The 15,499-nt window shown below is 42.0% G+C and overlaps 1 protein-coding gene across 1 annotated transcript in view; it reads right to left on the reverse strand.

Annotated features, from left to right (window-relative positions):
* LOC137273109 (contactin-4-like) overlaps window positions 1–7,883 on the reverse strand; it is a 34,894-nt gene extending 27,011 nt beyond the window's left edge. The window contains exons 1-10 of the mRNA XM_067805568.1: window positions 7,853–7,883; window positions 7,008–7,110; window positions 5,079–5,248; window positions 4,350–4,628; window positions 3,567–3,712; window positions 3,339–3,477; window positions 2,530–2,657; window positions 1,718–1,865; window positions 1,163–1,282; window positions 428–589 (exon numbers count right to left, since the gene is read on the reverse strand). Coding sequence (XP_067661669.1) covers window positions 428–589; window positions 1,163–1,282; window positions 1,718–1,865; window positions 2,530–2,657; window positions 3,339–3,477; window positions 3,567–3,712; window positions 4,350–4,628; window positions 5,079–5,248; window positions 7,008–7,110; window positions 7,853–7,883 — 1,426 coding nt within the window. The remainder of the gene's footprint in view (window positions 1–427; window positions 590–1,162; window positions 1,283–1,717; window positions 1,866–2,529; window positions 2,658–3,338; window positions 3,478–3,566; window positions 3,713–4,349; window positions 4,629–5,078; window positions 5,249–7,007; window positions 7,111–7,852) is intronic.
* Window positions 7,884–15,499: the final 7,616 nt, after the last annotated feature.

A 15,499-nucleotide genomic window follows, 5' to 3' on the forward strand; every position in this document is an offset into this window, starting at 1 on the left:
AATACATAATATTGTTTTCAGCTCTCTTGATGATATATCATGGTATGTTTAGGGAAGTCTCAAAACCTCTTTAAGCAGTAAATTTCCGGGATTCGCATAATTATGTTATATTAATAGAGTGAGTGAGTTTTGTTTTACGCCGCTTTCAGCAATATTCCTGCTATATGGCGGATGTCTGTAAATAATTGAGCCTGGACCAGGCAATCCAGTGACCAACAACATGAGCATCGACCTGCATCGATGTGTCAACCACCCGATCCCGTTAGTCGCCTCTTACGACGAGCATAGTCACCTTTTGTATATTAATAGAAGTACTTCAGTTGTCATGTAAGGGCGTCAATAAAATATCTAAAGAAAATATAAAGATTAACATGTCCAGATCCCTTGGGTTTTGTCTTCGAAACGTCCTGGATGTTTTATGCATTACCTTTGACATTGAGAACAGCTGCTGCTGAGATGGTTGCAATGCTGTTGGCTGCCAGACACGTGTACGTTCCATGATGCGAGGGCCGAGTATTTGTAATTTGTAGACTGCCCCCAGCGGTGACTATCATTCCATCAACACTGCCACTGGTGACACTCACGTTGCCTAGGTGACGACGTTAATGGAACAGTGAGAGGGTGAGTGAGTGAGTTTAGTTTTACGCCACATTCAGCAATATTCCAGCTATATGGCGGCTGTCTGTAAACAATCGAGTCTGGACCAGACAATCCAGTGCTCAACAGGGTGAACATCTATCTGCACCACTGGGAAGCGATGACATGTACCAACCAAGTCAGCGAGCCTGACCACCCGATTCCGTTAGTCGCCTCTTACGACAGGCAGATCGAGAGTCACCTTTAGGGCAAGCATGGGTTGCTGAAGGCCCATCCTACCCGTCACGGGTCAGTTCGGGGAACAGACAAAATAACACTTATCAAACATATGAATATATTACAACTATAGTCAAATCAAACTCATGATATGTCAGATATGTGTCACAATGGCTCGATATTCCTGCCATTGTCTACTACGTCACAATCGCCCCTATTCCTGCCTTTGACTGCAGTGCCTCAGGACAACTTCTCAACATTCCTCCTACGTCGCATCCTCACTCACACAGTGACACAGTTGGTAACTCACAATAGAGCTATTTCTGATATGTATAGGTAATTGTGTTACCAGCTGGTGTTAGCCACGTGTAGACTGGGGGAGGGTTTGCAGTTACTCTACAAATCATCTGTACAGCTGTCCCTATATCGGCCTCTTGGCTCACGGGACCTTCGTTCATCACGGGGCCATCTGGACACCAATAAAAGTATATAAACACCAAAATACAAAAAGACATGGATTTATTTTAATCATAAAGAAATAATGACAATCAAACAACAGGTAAACATGGGATTTTGTCTTATTTATTATATCTACACTTGGTATGTCACGTTGGAGATAAGAACCACATAAAATATGGGGCAGGACTTCAGTCCTGAACACTGTAGTATGTAGAGTAGTGGGGTATAGAGAAAGTTAGATGCACTAACACTGTAGTATGTAGAGTAGTGGGGTATAGGGAAAGTTAGATGCACTAACACTGTAGTATGTAGAGTAGTGGGGTATAGAGAAAGTTAGATGCACTAACACTGTATTATGTAGAGTAGTGGGGTATAGAGAAAGGTAGATGCACTAACACTGTAGTATGTAGAGTAGTGGGGTATAGAGAAAGCTAGATGCACTTACACTGTACGGATAGTCGGAGTGTTTTCTCCGTCTGTCCAAGACCGTTGACGGCTACACAGATGTACACTGCGTCGTTCTCCCTCTCGACACGATCCACGGTCAGCACCCCTCCAGTCACCAGCACATTGGGGGAGAGCGAGCCGTTAGCCTGCGGATATATACATAACAAGAATACTGGGTGTTTGATAGGCATTTGTCACGCAACAAGAGCACCACTGGCTAATATACTGGCCAGCATATGATCTGTTACACACCACTAAATGACGCATGTATCAATGGGGCCCTGTAGGAGGCGCTATGATCTCTATACATGGGGTAGTCTCTGAATGATGAGGCAAATTACACCCAGGTTAATGCTGAGTGGCCGTTGAATTCTGAGTGAGTTTAGTTTGACACCGCACTCAGCATGAGTCCAGGTTTATATATGTAAATAATTGCGTCTGAACCAGACAATCCAGTGATCAACAGCATGAGCATCCATCTGCACAATTGGGAATCGATGACATGCGTCAACCATGTCAGGAATCCCTTCAGTCGCCTCTTGCGGGTTAACCCATAATGGGTTGCTAAAGTTCAATTCTAGCCCGGACCTTCACGGGTTCGGTGAATTCTGATACGCCTGGGATTAGTTATATGAATTTCTCCAAAACATTAATTGTCCTTAATAGCTAAAATTCAATATGTAACATATATTTGTATATGGCATTGTGTTCATACACTGTATTATGACAGGAGTGTTTCTATGAAAGGCGTACTTCCGGGATGCATACCACCGCATCCGGGTTTCACCAGTAATCATCTGGCGTGCTCACCTTCTTCCAGCTGACACGGGGAGTTGGGTTCCCTTCTGACACACATCGCATTGAGACTGCGGACCCTAACTCCGTGGTCAGAGTAGTAGTATTCGGAGTAAGAAATATCACTGGTAAACGTGCAGGTCCTGCATAAAACAAAAAATAATCATAGCAATCTGAATACAGCCATCGACAGCAGAACTTTGGGTATCTTTGCACATACATGGTGTGCACTTGTGTAAACGTTTACGTCATTTTCTCACCTTCATGTAAAATACTGTAATTTCATTCGTCAATGACTCTTTAACAAGTTTCTGTGTCACCACTCCCAGGGGTGTAACCAACAAACTCTCAGCTAAGTAGCTGTATCATTAACAATCGTATGACGCCATAATATAACGCATGGAGTGCACGGAGTTCATAACCCGTTCGATTAGCTGTTTAAAATTCCCTATGTGCACATTTTAACTATTATTTAAACTGTATCATTTATTGAATCGTTTATACACTCAACATAAACACAATTAATCATTTTAAAAACAGTTTTGAGCTTGTCAGAATATGTTTCACTGATTTTAAAAATCCACTTAGATCACGGGATGGGAACAGTCGCTGAAGAATCATGTTCATCTCACAGTACCACCCAGATCGATATTACCATACACTACAATCATGAAAATCATCAGTTTAGAACAGCTGACTGAAGCAAGTGACTACATCTACACTCGTGAGTCTACACTTTTGATGGGTAGTGTATGTTTGATACCCGTTATCTGCCAGTGGATTCTGACCAGTGCAAGTAAAAGCCCAGAAACCCCGACACTGACCTTCTACCGTTAGACTGGCAGTAGCGCTATCCTCCCCGATGGCGTTCCGGGCAAAACATGTGTATCGTCCCGCGTCTTCCTTAACAGCGCCACGTAGTACCAGCGTTCCATTTGGGTATTTAGATATTCTACCTTGGAACTGGAAGTTTAGAACATAAATGTATTCATATTTATCTATATTCCGATTGTTGTCAGTACACTTTGGATGGAAACACCAAACCTACTCACCGTCAGGGGAGTTTGGAGTCCTTTCGTATCAACCTTGAGCCAAGTTACATCGGGTCGAGGGTTACCTATGACTACGCAGTCAAACACTGCAGTGTACGTCTCAGGAACAGTCACATTTCTGGGTGGGAGTACAAGAGCAGGTCTACCTAATGGTGACGATAGTATGGGTATGAGTTTAAGACACACCTGCAGAAACTGACATGTCATTTACAAAGAAACTGTGCGCTTAGGAATATATATGTTGGAATGATATGTGTACACAAATACAGAGGTAAGCATAGTAATTGGTGAATTCAATATTTATGTAAGAGCTACTTTTCGTGCATGTGTATGTGTGTTGAGCACCGTGTGTCCATCTGTGTTAAGCACTACGTGTCCGCGTGTGCTGAGCACATGGATGTCAAAACCGCTGTCGATGTGTAAGCGATGGAGCAGATGACTTCAGTTTTACGCCGCTATCATCAATATGCTAACAATATGTTGGCGGTCTGTAAATAATCGAGTCTGGAACAATCTAGTGATCAACAACATGAGCATCGATCTGCGCAATTGGGAACAGATGACGTACATGTGTCAACCAACGCAGCTTACCTGGCCACCCGATCCCGTTAGTCGCCTCTTACGACAAGCATAGCCGCCTTTTATGGCAAGCAATGGCTGTCCATTCTACCTCGGATCTTAAAGGGTCATTCTTGCACTAACCCCACTGTATATGTTTTAACTGTAACTAACTATTATAACTAACATAACCACACTACAATATGTTGCGGATGGGTGCCTTACCCTGGACTGTGAGGAGTGCTTGGCTGCTGTTGGTGGACTGGAGGAGGACTGTGTTTGTTGCCACACAGCTGTAGTACCCTTGGTCTCTGTACGTCACAGAGGGGATGGTCAATGTGCTTCTGTAATCAGTCTGTGTAACATTCCCTGACGTCAGTAGCATGCCATCCTTCACCCACAGAATGACAGGGAAGGGTACACTTTCCACGGCACACTCGAGAGAGGTTGATGTACCTACTCTTGCTGTATGGCTTGTAGGGTCAATTGCAAACGGTGGCAAACCTGTGTTAGAAGATACAAATATTATAGTAATAAGCAATATTTCATCGACGTTTCGTTATTATATTGGTCTGGTCTTGTTTACCAGAGATTTGTTGTTCGAACAGGTCGCCCTTTCCATGGACAGTCCTTGGAATTACATTAGATCGTGACACTCCACAGTCGATGCTTGTTTGAATGTACTATCGCGGCAGTCAGTCACAACAACTTTTGCCTTTGAGCATACTTTTGGTCTAATGTGCTCACAATGAATATGCTTGTCGAGTGTACCGCTGATGAATGTGTAGTGCACCGCTCATTAACATATTTATTCAGTGCACCCGCTGACCAATTCTTGACAGATGATGAGAGATGTCAACAGGTAAGAAGTTGAGTTTGTTCTGACATTACCAGTTAACAATAAAAATATAAGTGGGTCAAGCGTCATACAGACGATGTACTATTTACACTTACTTGCTAGTGTCAGGTTTGCGGGTATTGAGTAAATGCTCTGTCTGCCGGTAAGGGCGAGGCAAACATAGGTTCCGGTGTTTTGTGGCTGAACGTTTTTCACCAGAAGACTGCCGTTAGCATAGATCAAGGTGTTCTGGTCTGGGACAAGATCAGCGTCTCTGAAGCGCCAACTGACAAGAACAATATGGATATAAACCTTCAAGCTTTCATACAATTTCAATAAATATGAATAACTATGGGATTTAATTTTGTGTCCTCAAACTTGTGTGACGAGAGTTCTTACAACTTCCATAACTCTTTCTACTACTAATGTGGAGGATAAATCAAGTATGTTTGGTGATGATACTTATGCCCAGTGCAATTCCGGGACATGTTTGATTCTTTGGTTTCGCCCAGCAATATTCCGTCTATATGGCGGGGGTCTCTAAATAATCGAGTCGGGTCAAGACAATCCCGACATCAGCAATTCCAGTTTATATCATTTCAACTGTACTGTGAGGTAAATGTGGGAAAACAATCGCTAGGCCATAAAACAAAGTTGTTTTCACAGATGAAACGAGTAACCGATTTACTGTGGTGGGTTAAAATTGGTCCTATGCGGCCCATCTCTTAACGTCTCAGATTCACCTTGGAGCAATTGATGAACGTTAGTGTAATGAGAACGTCAACCAAAATCAACTAGAGGAACATTCTAAAGCACTAACAGGTGTTCGTCAAGCGTGACTGCATTTTGCCTTACAATTCATCGATGGCATTACTATTACTTTACTATATTGACTATATTTATTGATGATGCCATTGTGCAAAGTATTTCATGTCAGAATAGTGCAGAAACACAGGAAGCGCCTGTAAAATCAGAGGTATCGATGGCAGATGACAATGGAGGCAATGACGAACAATTGCAAAAATCAACATGCGAGTTGGTCATTGTGACAGAAACCATTTAAATGCAAGACATGTGTACTCTCCAAGCTTAGTTGTTATTTCATTATCATCTTATCGAGAGATGGAAATTGCCAGAAATATTTTGGGATGAGATTTTTATTTGTAATGGGAGGATACTGACATCGTGTAGTGAATATTTGTATTAATTTAACAAGGAAGTGTATGGAATGATATATCTGTATAAATGAGACGTTTTTCAAACATATATATTCGAGTTCTGTTCGAAGATTTTGTCTAAATAGCACACAGTGAAATTATTGAATCATTTCATGATGAATTATACCTGTTCACTAACTGAATAGGGATCACTCCTGGTATTAAAGCGTTGATGAATTCCCTTCAACATAATGTTTCATCAAATTGTTATCCCCATAGCAAGTGGAGTAAGTGACTCAGTAAGGTTTTATGTCGCATTTAGCAATGTTCCATCAAATCCGCGGCACAAATGGATCTGTTTTCGTATTTGCAATTAAAATATAAAAATGAACTATTTGGGATTGGGTGGGCGAGCTGGCTAAGGCGCCAGGCTAGTGATCCAGCGAGGTTGAGGTGTCGGGATCGAGCCCACCAGTGACCGGGTGTAAAAACCTTGGAGTCAACTTTGTGTACAGACTATTTCAGTGTTGCTACAACCCCTAGTGTATAGTACATAGCCCTGTGCACATTAAAGAACCGGTGGTATATCACCAGATGGTGGCCATATGAATACGTGCAAACACATTGTGGTTACCTCGTCGGGATGAGAGAGCAACAATAAACCCCGTGCGCCTAGTAGTAGCTAGAGTTTTATACTCCCCAGGGAGTTCAGATTCATACTACGATGTGACGGCTGACCTTAGTTATACACATTGTCGTTATGGTTGCCAACCAACACCATCAAATTATCGACAAGGTACGTCGTATACACATTCTCATGATAAATAAAACTCGGGTACAGAAACCTGTTGCACATTGTCCTGACACATCGTACTTTGACATACGTACCTGTAGTACACAGTCGTTGTATCATCTGTTGCACTGCACTCAAACCAGACGGAGGCGTTAGGTCCGACAACGACGTCACTCGGCTCCCTGGTGAACTGAAGTGCTGGAAGAGAACGTTATAAACGGTCTGTCTGCAGTGAAACCTTATCGATGAATTTCACTTTAAACAAACAAAAAAAAAAAAAGCAAATCGAATAAAGAGAAACATAGATTGCGAATCTTCATAACTGTACCTTGCCAATTGGACATTTAAATCTCAGAATTTTATTCAACTCAGAATAAAAATTACCTATTTTGTTTACAGTGAAATTCGTCGGTACCTTTTCACTCAAAAAGACCATCGGCAGAAAGTACAAGTTATTACCATATTGCATAAGGTCAGTCAAGACACGGAGATGTGCACGTCACTTACCAACTGATACAGTCAACAGACATACAAGAAACACGCCTCCACTGCAATTCATGGCTGATAACAGTGTACGATGACAGAGGACATGCCACGCACCCCAGTCCGTCAGTCGGTGATGATGTTCTGTAAAATGGCCGAAAAACAGGCTGTCATGAAGAGAGACTTCAGATGAATACATGTAATTTTGATACTAACAAACAAGCCCATTAAAAGTGAATAGGAGCCCTAGGGAAACCAGATATTCAGAACCTGAGGAAATCCAGACTTGCTTTATTAGAGTAGTGCAAATAGGACTTGGCAGCAGGCAAAATAATGTGGTTGATGGATTGCGACAGACTAGTGCCACGAATGCGCCCAGTAACAGAATATGATGTCGCAGTATCAAAATACTTAAGTTTACCAGAGCGGGGTCTGCATAACCGTTGTCAGGTATTACCCAGGTAGCGTATACGATATTTTTCAACCATCGTTTAAGTATGTACTGGAGATCACTCCGAACACCATCTCATATCCCTCCTCCCTCGGTATCAGCATCAAACGAAACAGACTCCAGATCCGTTACGGTTTCGTAATGAAATGAACTGAGCAGATGTGATGCAACTTCTGACAACCATGATTTCAGTTTTAATGTGTAATACGAAACAACACTGACAAAAGAGGAAATTGGGTGGCTTATGCATCATACGTGGAGACAATACTAATTATTTACTTCATTTTTGAGTACTACTAACTATTTATTTTATCGGTAAAATCGCGGAATGTTTTAACGATTAAGATCATGTTCCGACTGGTAAGGCTCCTCCCCAGCCCATGTCACCACAGCGCCGGCAGAACCCACTCAACACTTCCCGGGGTATTTGGAGACACTGCTAACACTGTTGCCGTCTGCAGAATGGCAGTACTTTCGGTGGAGAACCCGGGTACTAGAGAGATCTGCATCCAGGAAATCTGGAGGCACCGAAGAATGGGTACCTAGAGGAACGACAGAGACTATGTGCTGCGAACGATATATTTCAAAGACGAGGTCCCCATATTGATGATGCTTTTCCTGAATCTTGGCAATCACTTTTCATTCATGCTGTAAAATAGAACAATATCAGGTTTATTACGTCAGAGACTGAATGTGGGCCTATTCCTAAGAAATTCAAAACCACCATTTCCATGACGCCCCGGACATGTCGGACCCAGGACTTGGAGCCTGTGTGAACCTCAGAGTGAACGCCACAGGTATGGCGAAGACGGTAACATATCGAGTAATACCATCCCCTGAGAAGGATATCCCTTGGGAAGGTGTTGAACAGTCTCAGCAAATTCATCATCTACAGTTCATATCGACATTCTCTTTAAAGATTCACATGTTGGCGATTGCTAGTAGCAAGTCACTGTTGCTTGGCAGCAATACAAAAGCGATCTTTATCAAGGCAAAAACCGTTCTGTCTCACGTACTGCATATATTTTGGCACGGTGAGTTGGCTTCCCAGAAGCGTCACCTTAAATGAAGGAAACTTGTAGACGGGTGAGCTGATTTTGAATGTGAAACGTTTAAGAGTTACTTTTCATCCTCACATGCAAAAGATACCCATCATATACTCATGGAAACGAATAAGTAAACACCTGAAAGTACAAGTGTTCCAATGTCCTTGTCCAGAATGGCACCCAAAGTCAAACAGAAAGCTTGGCAACGTGAAGAAACCAGGAAACGAAAATATTTAATATTAAGTGATATGTATTGTTTCACGGAAATTATTGAATTGCTTCTGACCCTCACGACATCGCCTTCAGATGGAAGAATTGGAATCACTGGTAACACAATACTCAGTAACTTTAAATTTTCCTTGGTTGACACATGTCATCGTGTCCAAATTGTGTAGATCGATGCTCATGCTCTTGATCACAGGATAGTCTGGTCCCGATTCCCGTTAGTCACTTCTTATGACAAACACGGGCTACGGAAGATCACTTCGAACCCGAATCTTTACGATTAGTAACACAATAACTGGCGATCCATTGACCATTTTCACCTTGTGTTCTCATTAATAATCAGATACATTTTAGGTTCCGTGTCCGTTGTACATCTATACATGTAATACTCTAGTCGTTTTACAGCTCTTTAACACCAGGACTTTATGATCTAACTTTTATATCATGGACATAAAACTTTGTCACGATACAGCTGAAATACTGCAAAGGTGGCTAAAATCTTAACTCACTCATTGTAACAGGATCGATCAATCATTCAGCGCTTTGACATGTTTCAAATGATCAGTATTGCATCTGTCCAAATGCCATACATATGCCATTAACAAATGACTCCACAACGATAAACTGGCGTCTTCTTTGGCACGGAGCTCGGTGTTATCCATAGAAAGGAAACGAATAAGTGGTGTTTGAGATCACTGTCGTGGAGATCCTCTTTACTGAGCAGGCAGTAAAATGTATACAGGCAAATCAGTTCATAATGGTGTGGCGAGTTGGTGAGTGGATCCTTGAGCAAAAATGGATCTGTGATCACGATCATCCAGTGACACCGGTGCGTAAAGCTGAGACAGTATACTGCTGGGCTCAGGAGTATCTCCACAATTCTGGTATTGTCCTTCAGTGCCCAGGCATTGTATCAAACGCGCACGCTTGAGGACTGGCTTATGATTTGCTGCAGACATGTTCATCAATTTACCACTGACCAGCAGGCAGTTTGCAAACATGTCATGCCACCTACTCCAGTGTATGGGACATTCACTTGTGGTTGCAAGACATGGAAGGGGGTCCGACATGCAAAACTCCGTCCCCTTCGTCGCCAAAATAGGTTGTACCAAACAGTGAGAAACAAAACGGTCTTGTACAGAAACTTCATTCTGCATCTGGACGTGTTAGGGTTTATACAAAAGGTGATTTGCAGATGACAGATAACTGGTTTACCTTAAAATCAGATCCGAAATATGAATGCAATACACGCTAAGCTAAAAGATATGAAAACACTACAATTGTGAAAGAAAGTATGGTATGCAGAGACTGAATGCCCTTCCTTGAAAGTGAGTAAATCTGGAAGTATTCCAAGTACACGTGCGGTGCTACTGAAACTGGCAACTAGATTAATATCGGATGTGTTTTGGTGGTCCATCAACGTTACTGCATAAGGTGTTCCGATCACCGACTTTTGAAAGTGTATACTTTAAGTACATCGCTTTATGGTCCTAAATGAAGACTTAGACCGAAGCTTGCTTACACCTAGTGTTACAATAGTAGTCGTACTATACACTTTTAATAGTAATCTCTTAAAATAAAGTTTGGTGTTTAAATTGATTGTTTTGTGGTGGAAATGTTCGTTCCGTCTTGCATGCATACGCTCTGTAACATGGCTGCTGGAAGGACGGGTTTGGAAGACAGTGGGAGTGCATACAGCTGACATAGTATTCAAGGCAATCAAGGGTCAATTTCCGTCATCAGGAGGCTTATCTGGAAAAGAATGACCAATCTGCCGCTGTCAAGGATCGACTAAGACCAGAATAGTCCAGGAAGACTACTCCAGCGGAAGAGAGTTCCCTTTCCTGATATCGGACGCATGGACTCTTTGCCACGTGCACTCATTTAAAGGATGTCCAAAAGACGTTTGTCAATGAAGACCTCGGGTAACCGTCTCAAGCGCTTGATGTAGCATGCCCAAGAGTCATCAGGCCTCTAACACATCAACATCAATGGCAACTTCTGCAGAGGGGTTGTCATGGACGGCGATGGAATTGTCGGACCTGGAGACAGGTCCTTTGGTCAGACGAAATCAGGTTACTGCTTCATGTTACAAACGGACGTCTGAGAGTATGGAGGTGAAGTAACAATACTTTTGAGCCCAAGACCATTCCTACTACTGTTCCTTTTGGCGGAAGCTCTGTTATGTTGTTGGATGTGTCTCCAGTGACTGTAAAACATTGGTGACTGCACGAGGAAATCGTATTGGTCAGTGCTACACAAAGGAGATTCTTTGTTATTTTGATAATCAGCCATAGGTTACCCACTTCACATTCATTGATAACGACGTTAGGCTACAATGGTTCCGTGATGTGGGATCGTTCTGCAGCTTTGAGATATTCCACTGGCCTGGACTGAGCCTTGATCTAAAGTCCGTCTAGCTCATCTACGACATACGAGTTGTTGATGCAAAACACTTTGGTAAATTTCAAGGGTCTTCTGTTCCAGGAGATCAACGAGAGAAAAATACATTGTTTAACTTAAAAACCCGAGTTACATAAAATGGACGGGCTCTAACGAAACAAGTGTAGATACTTCAGGAGCAATTTATATATGTGAGCAAATACGGCTTCATGAAGTTTTGCAGAGATGCCAACCCCAAAGTGTTGCAATTAGTAGTTTCAATGTTCAAAATTAGTAGTTTGGCCATAAAATTCGTTGTCATCTAAATAAACAAAATCATGAGGCATTCTGAGAAAAAAATGAACGATATTACAGTCACGTGGTTAAATTATTTCCGCAGGAACTAAATGTGTCAAATCGCAAAGGTATTGTTTGTTACTGTCTATATTACCCAATTTTAATGCATTATATACAGATTAGGTTAGGTTAGGTAGTGGAGCATGCCTCTGGCGTCGTGGCCCTTGCATGTACCCTCTCGTTTCTCCTCTTGATTATATTGATGAATTGAGCCCATTCATTATTTCTGTTTTCAAGGGCTTCTTTAAGATTGTTGTTGGCTGTTGACCTGATTTCATCATATTCGGGGCATCTGAATAAGATGTGCTCAAGATCTTCCTCTTCTTGATTACAAAATGTGCAAATGGGGTCAGTTGCCAGATGATATTTGGCTAGATAGCTCTGATTATATACAGATTTCGTAGGATTTCCAGTGGAATCGTATTTGTGTAGTTTGAAGTTAAAATTCGTAGCGACTACGATAAAATCATAGAGGTTGGCATCTCTACTTTTGTCATGTACACACACACAAACACACAGCCACATATTTCCTGTGCATAAATGGCGCACAGGCTTTGTGAGATGATCAGATCGATCAGCCTGCCCATTACATCTCATACCAGCTGGAGCTGGAGATTGATCTTCCAGGTATTGCGGGCCACGCCTGACATACTCATGGACATGTATTCATCGTCAGGGTGTGCAAGCAGTACAATACTGCGTAATAAAGCTTGTACAGGCATGCCAGCAAACGTTACTTTTTTGTTCAATTTGGAAATCTCATCTTTACAGTTTAATATAATTTTGAGCAAGAAGTCCCTTCTACATTTCGTTCTGGCTGCTGGCAACATGACTCGCCTGTACAGTCAGTTGCATGATTATTGCCTCTACGGTTCTTTCACTTATTACCTTTTCGGTAATATTTGTTCTATCAAGTGTACAACAGGCTTTATTCACCTTATATTTGTTTGTCTCCAATACGTGCGATGCAATTTCTCAAAGGTGAAATTCGAGATCACATTTACGAATCACCTCATCATTAAGTTATATCATATCCGGTGACATCAATCTGACCGCACAAGAGAAATCTCATGGTCAATAATATTTATAACCCACCGGTACGAGGTCTCCTATACACCTACGTTTACATCACCTCACATATAATTGTTAAAGAGACTTACCATGGCGTCACTGCATATCCATACAGATATGATTCCAAGATATCCAATTCAACAGGTTTCTATTTTGCATACGACTGTCGGTGAACAAAGATCCAGGTACAGGCGATATCTCCCAATTAATCGAATGTTTCTCACAGCCCGATCACACTTTTTTGTAGACTGAAATCTTGAACGTAACCTAAACTAATAGAGGTCAGTGATTGAGATAAAGTAAGAACACTCCAGTATATCCATGTCGCCGATTAGTCAGAGGTACCTTATGCGTAAATACGTGCATGCCACATAACTAGATGAATAAAGCAATAACATATTTGTTCATTTATCGATGATATCGTGGAGGCCATATGGCGCACCAAATAATCGATTCAGGCATAGACTATGTGTGCGACATTGTTGTACACACAATACACGGACGGAGAGTGTTACCAGCTGCCGCTTGCGGTAGTCACCTGCTTGAGATATTCAACGTTTTCCTTCAGTAAAGTGAATTGTTCGACCCACTGACAAAAAGCTGAAGGAATTGTTCACATAGCATCCATCCATTCATTTTCAAATTATACCATCTCTTTCCTGAACTACTGATTATAAAACATAAGTCATTTTTATACATTTCATTCATTCAGATTGTGTCAAAGGGTCCCTTTGACCTCAAAATACAGCATTTTTCTTCCATTAAGTATGTTAAATTTCAAGATAAAAAAAACCCCGAAACACCCTACATCATACAACTTCTGCCATTGAAGTGTAAAGAACGCTCATGACACACTGAAGTGAAAACAAAGCTATTGATCCTAGACTCCTGACGCATTGAACTATAAACATTTCTAAGGACCCAATCTCCTGACAACTTTGAACTTTAAATATTGCAAACAGTGCAAAGGACCTAGTCTCCTGACACATGGTAGTATAAATAAAAAGCTATCGATCCTTTGTCTCCTGACATACTGAACTATAAACAAAGCTAAGGATCCAGTGTCCTAACGCACTGTCGCATAAACAAGCTGTCGATCCTAGTTTCCTGGCACACTAAAGTATAAACAAAGCTATCGATCCTTGTTTCAGGACGCATTGAAGTATAAATAAAGCTATCGATCCCAGTCTCCTGACACATTGTACTATAGACAACGCTAAGGATCCAGTGTCCTGACGCACTGTCGCATGAACAAGATATCGATCCTAGTATCCTGACACACTGAATTGTAAACAATGCTAAGGACCCAATCTCCAGACACACCGTCATATGAACAAAACTGTCGATCCTAGTTTCCTGACATATTGAACTAGAACAATGCTAAGGACCCAATCTCCTGACTCACTGACATATAAACAAAGCCATCGATCACAGTATCCCGAGATATTGAACTACATACAATGCTAAGGACCCAGTCTCCCGACACACCACAGTATAAACAAAGATCCAAGTATCCATCCTGTTTGCTGCGTGTGAACAAGTGGCCGACGACTGATGAGACGTAGATTGATGCACCTGATTTTATGTGTGTTTCAGTGTCCTGAAAAGTGAGTGAGTTTAATTTTACGTCGCACTCAGCAATATTCCAGCTATATGGCGGCGGTCTGTAAATAATCGAGTCTGGACCAGACAATCCAGTGATCAACAACATGAGCATCGATCTGTCTGTGCAATTGGGAACCGATGACATGTGTCAACCAAGTCAGCGAGTCTGACCACCCGATCCCGTTAGTCGCCTCTGACGACAAGCATAGTCACCTTTTGTGGCAAGCATGGGTTGCTGAAGGCCTATTCTACCCCGGGTCCTTCACGGGTCCCGATGTATAGTGTTACATGAGAAGGAACAGTGTCTTGAAGAATGAGACTGCTCCTCAAGGTTTCCTTTGGATTCCGTTGGTGTTCAGTTAACGCTCATGTATATACTCAAAATGGGTACAAATTGCCACAGTAGTTTCAATTTGCTGTTACCCTTGCACTGACCCGTGTATGTGATTTTGGTGTGGATTTAACATGCTCATCTTCTTTTGCTTATATGAAATACACTGGTGCCTACAAAGGTGTTTGACCCGTGAAGGTCCCCTGTAGAATAGGCCTTCACCAACCCATGCTTGCCATAAAAGGCGACTATGCTTGTCGTAGGAGGCGACGGACGGGATCGGTTCCCAATTGCGCAGATCGATGCTCATGTTGTTGATCACTGGATTGTCTGGTCCACTCTCGATTATTTACAGACCGCCGCCATATAGTTAGAGTATTGCTGAGTGCAGTATAAAACTAAACTCACTGACTCACTCACAATGCTGTTTTAAAGTAACTGTGCACACTGCAATACCCATGAGTGAGTGAGTTTAGTTTTATGCTGCACTCAGCAATATTCCAGCTACATGGTGGCAGTATGTAAGAAATTCCGTTAGTCACTCTTACGACAAGTACAGGTTACTGAAGACCAATATTCTACCCTGGACCTTCACGGGTCGCAATACCCATAACGAAAATAAAACCACAAGTCACA

Source organism: Haliotis asinina, chromosome 1, assembly GCF_037392515.1.
Source record: "Haliotis asinina isolate JCU_RB_2024 chromosome 1, JCU_Hal_asi_v2, whole genome shotgun sequence".
Taxonomy (NCBI): domain Eukaryota; kingdom Metazoa; phylum Mollusca; class Gastropoda; order Lepetellida; family Haliotidae; genus Haliotis; species Haliotis asinina.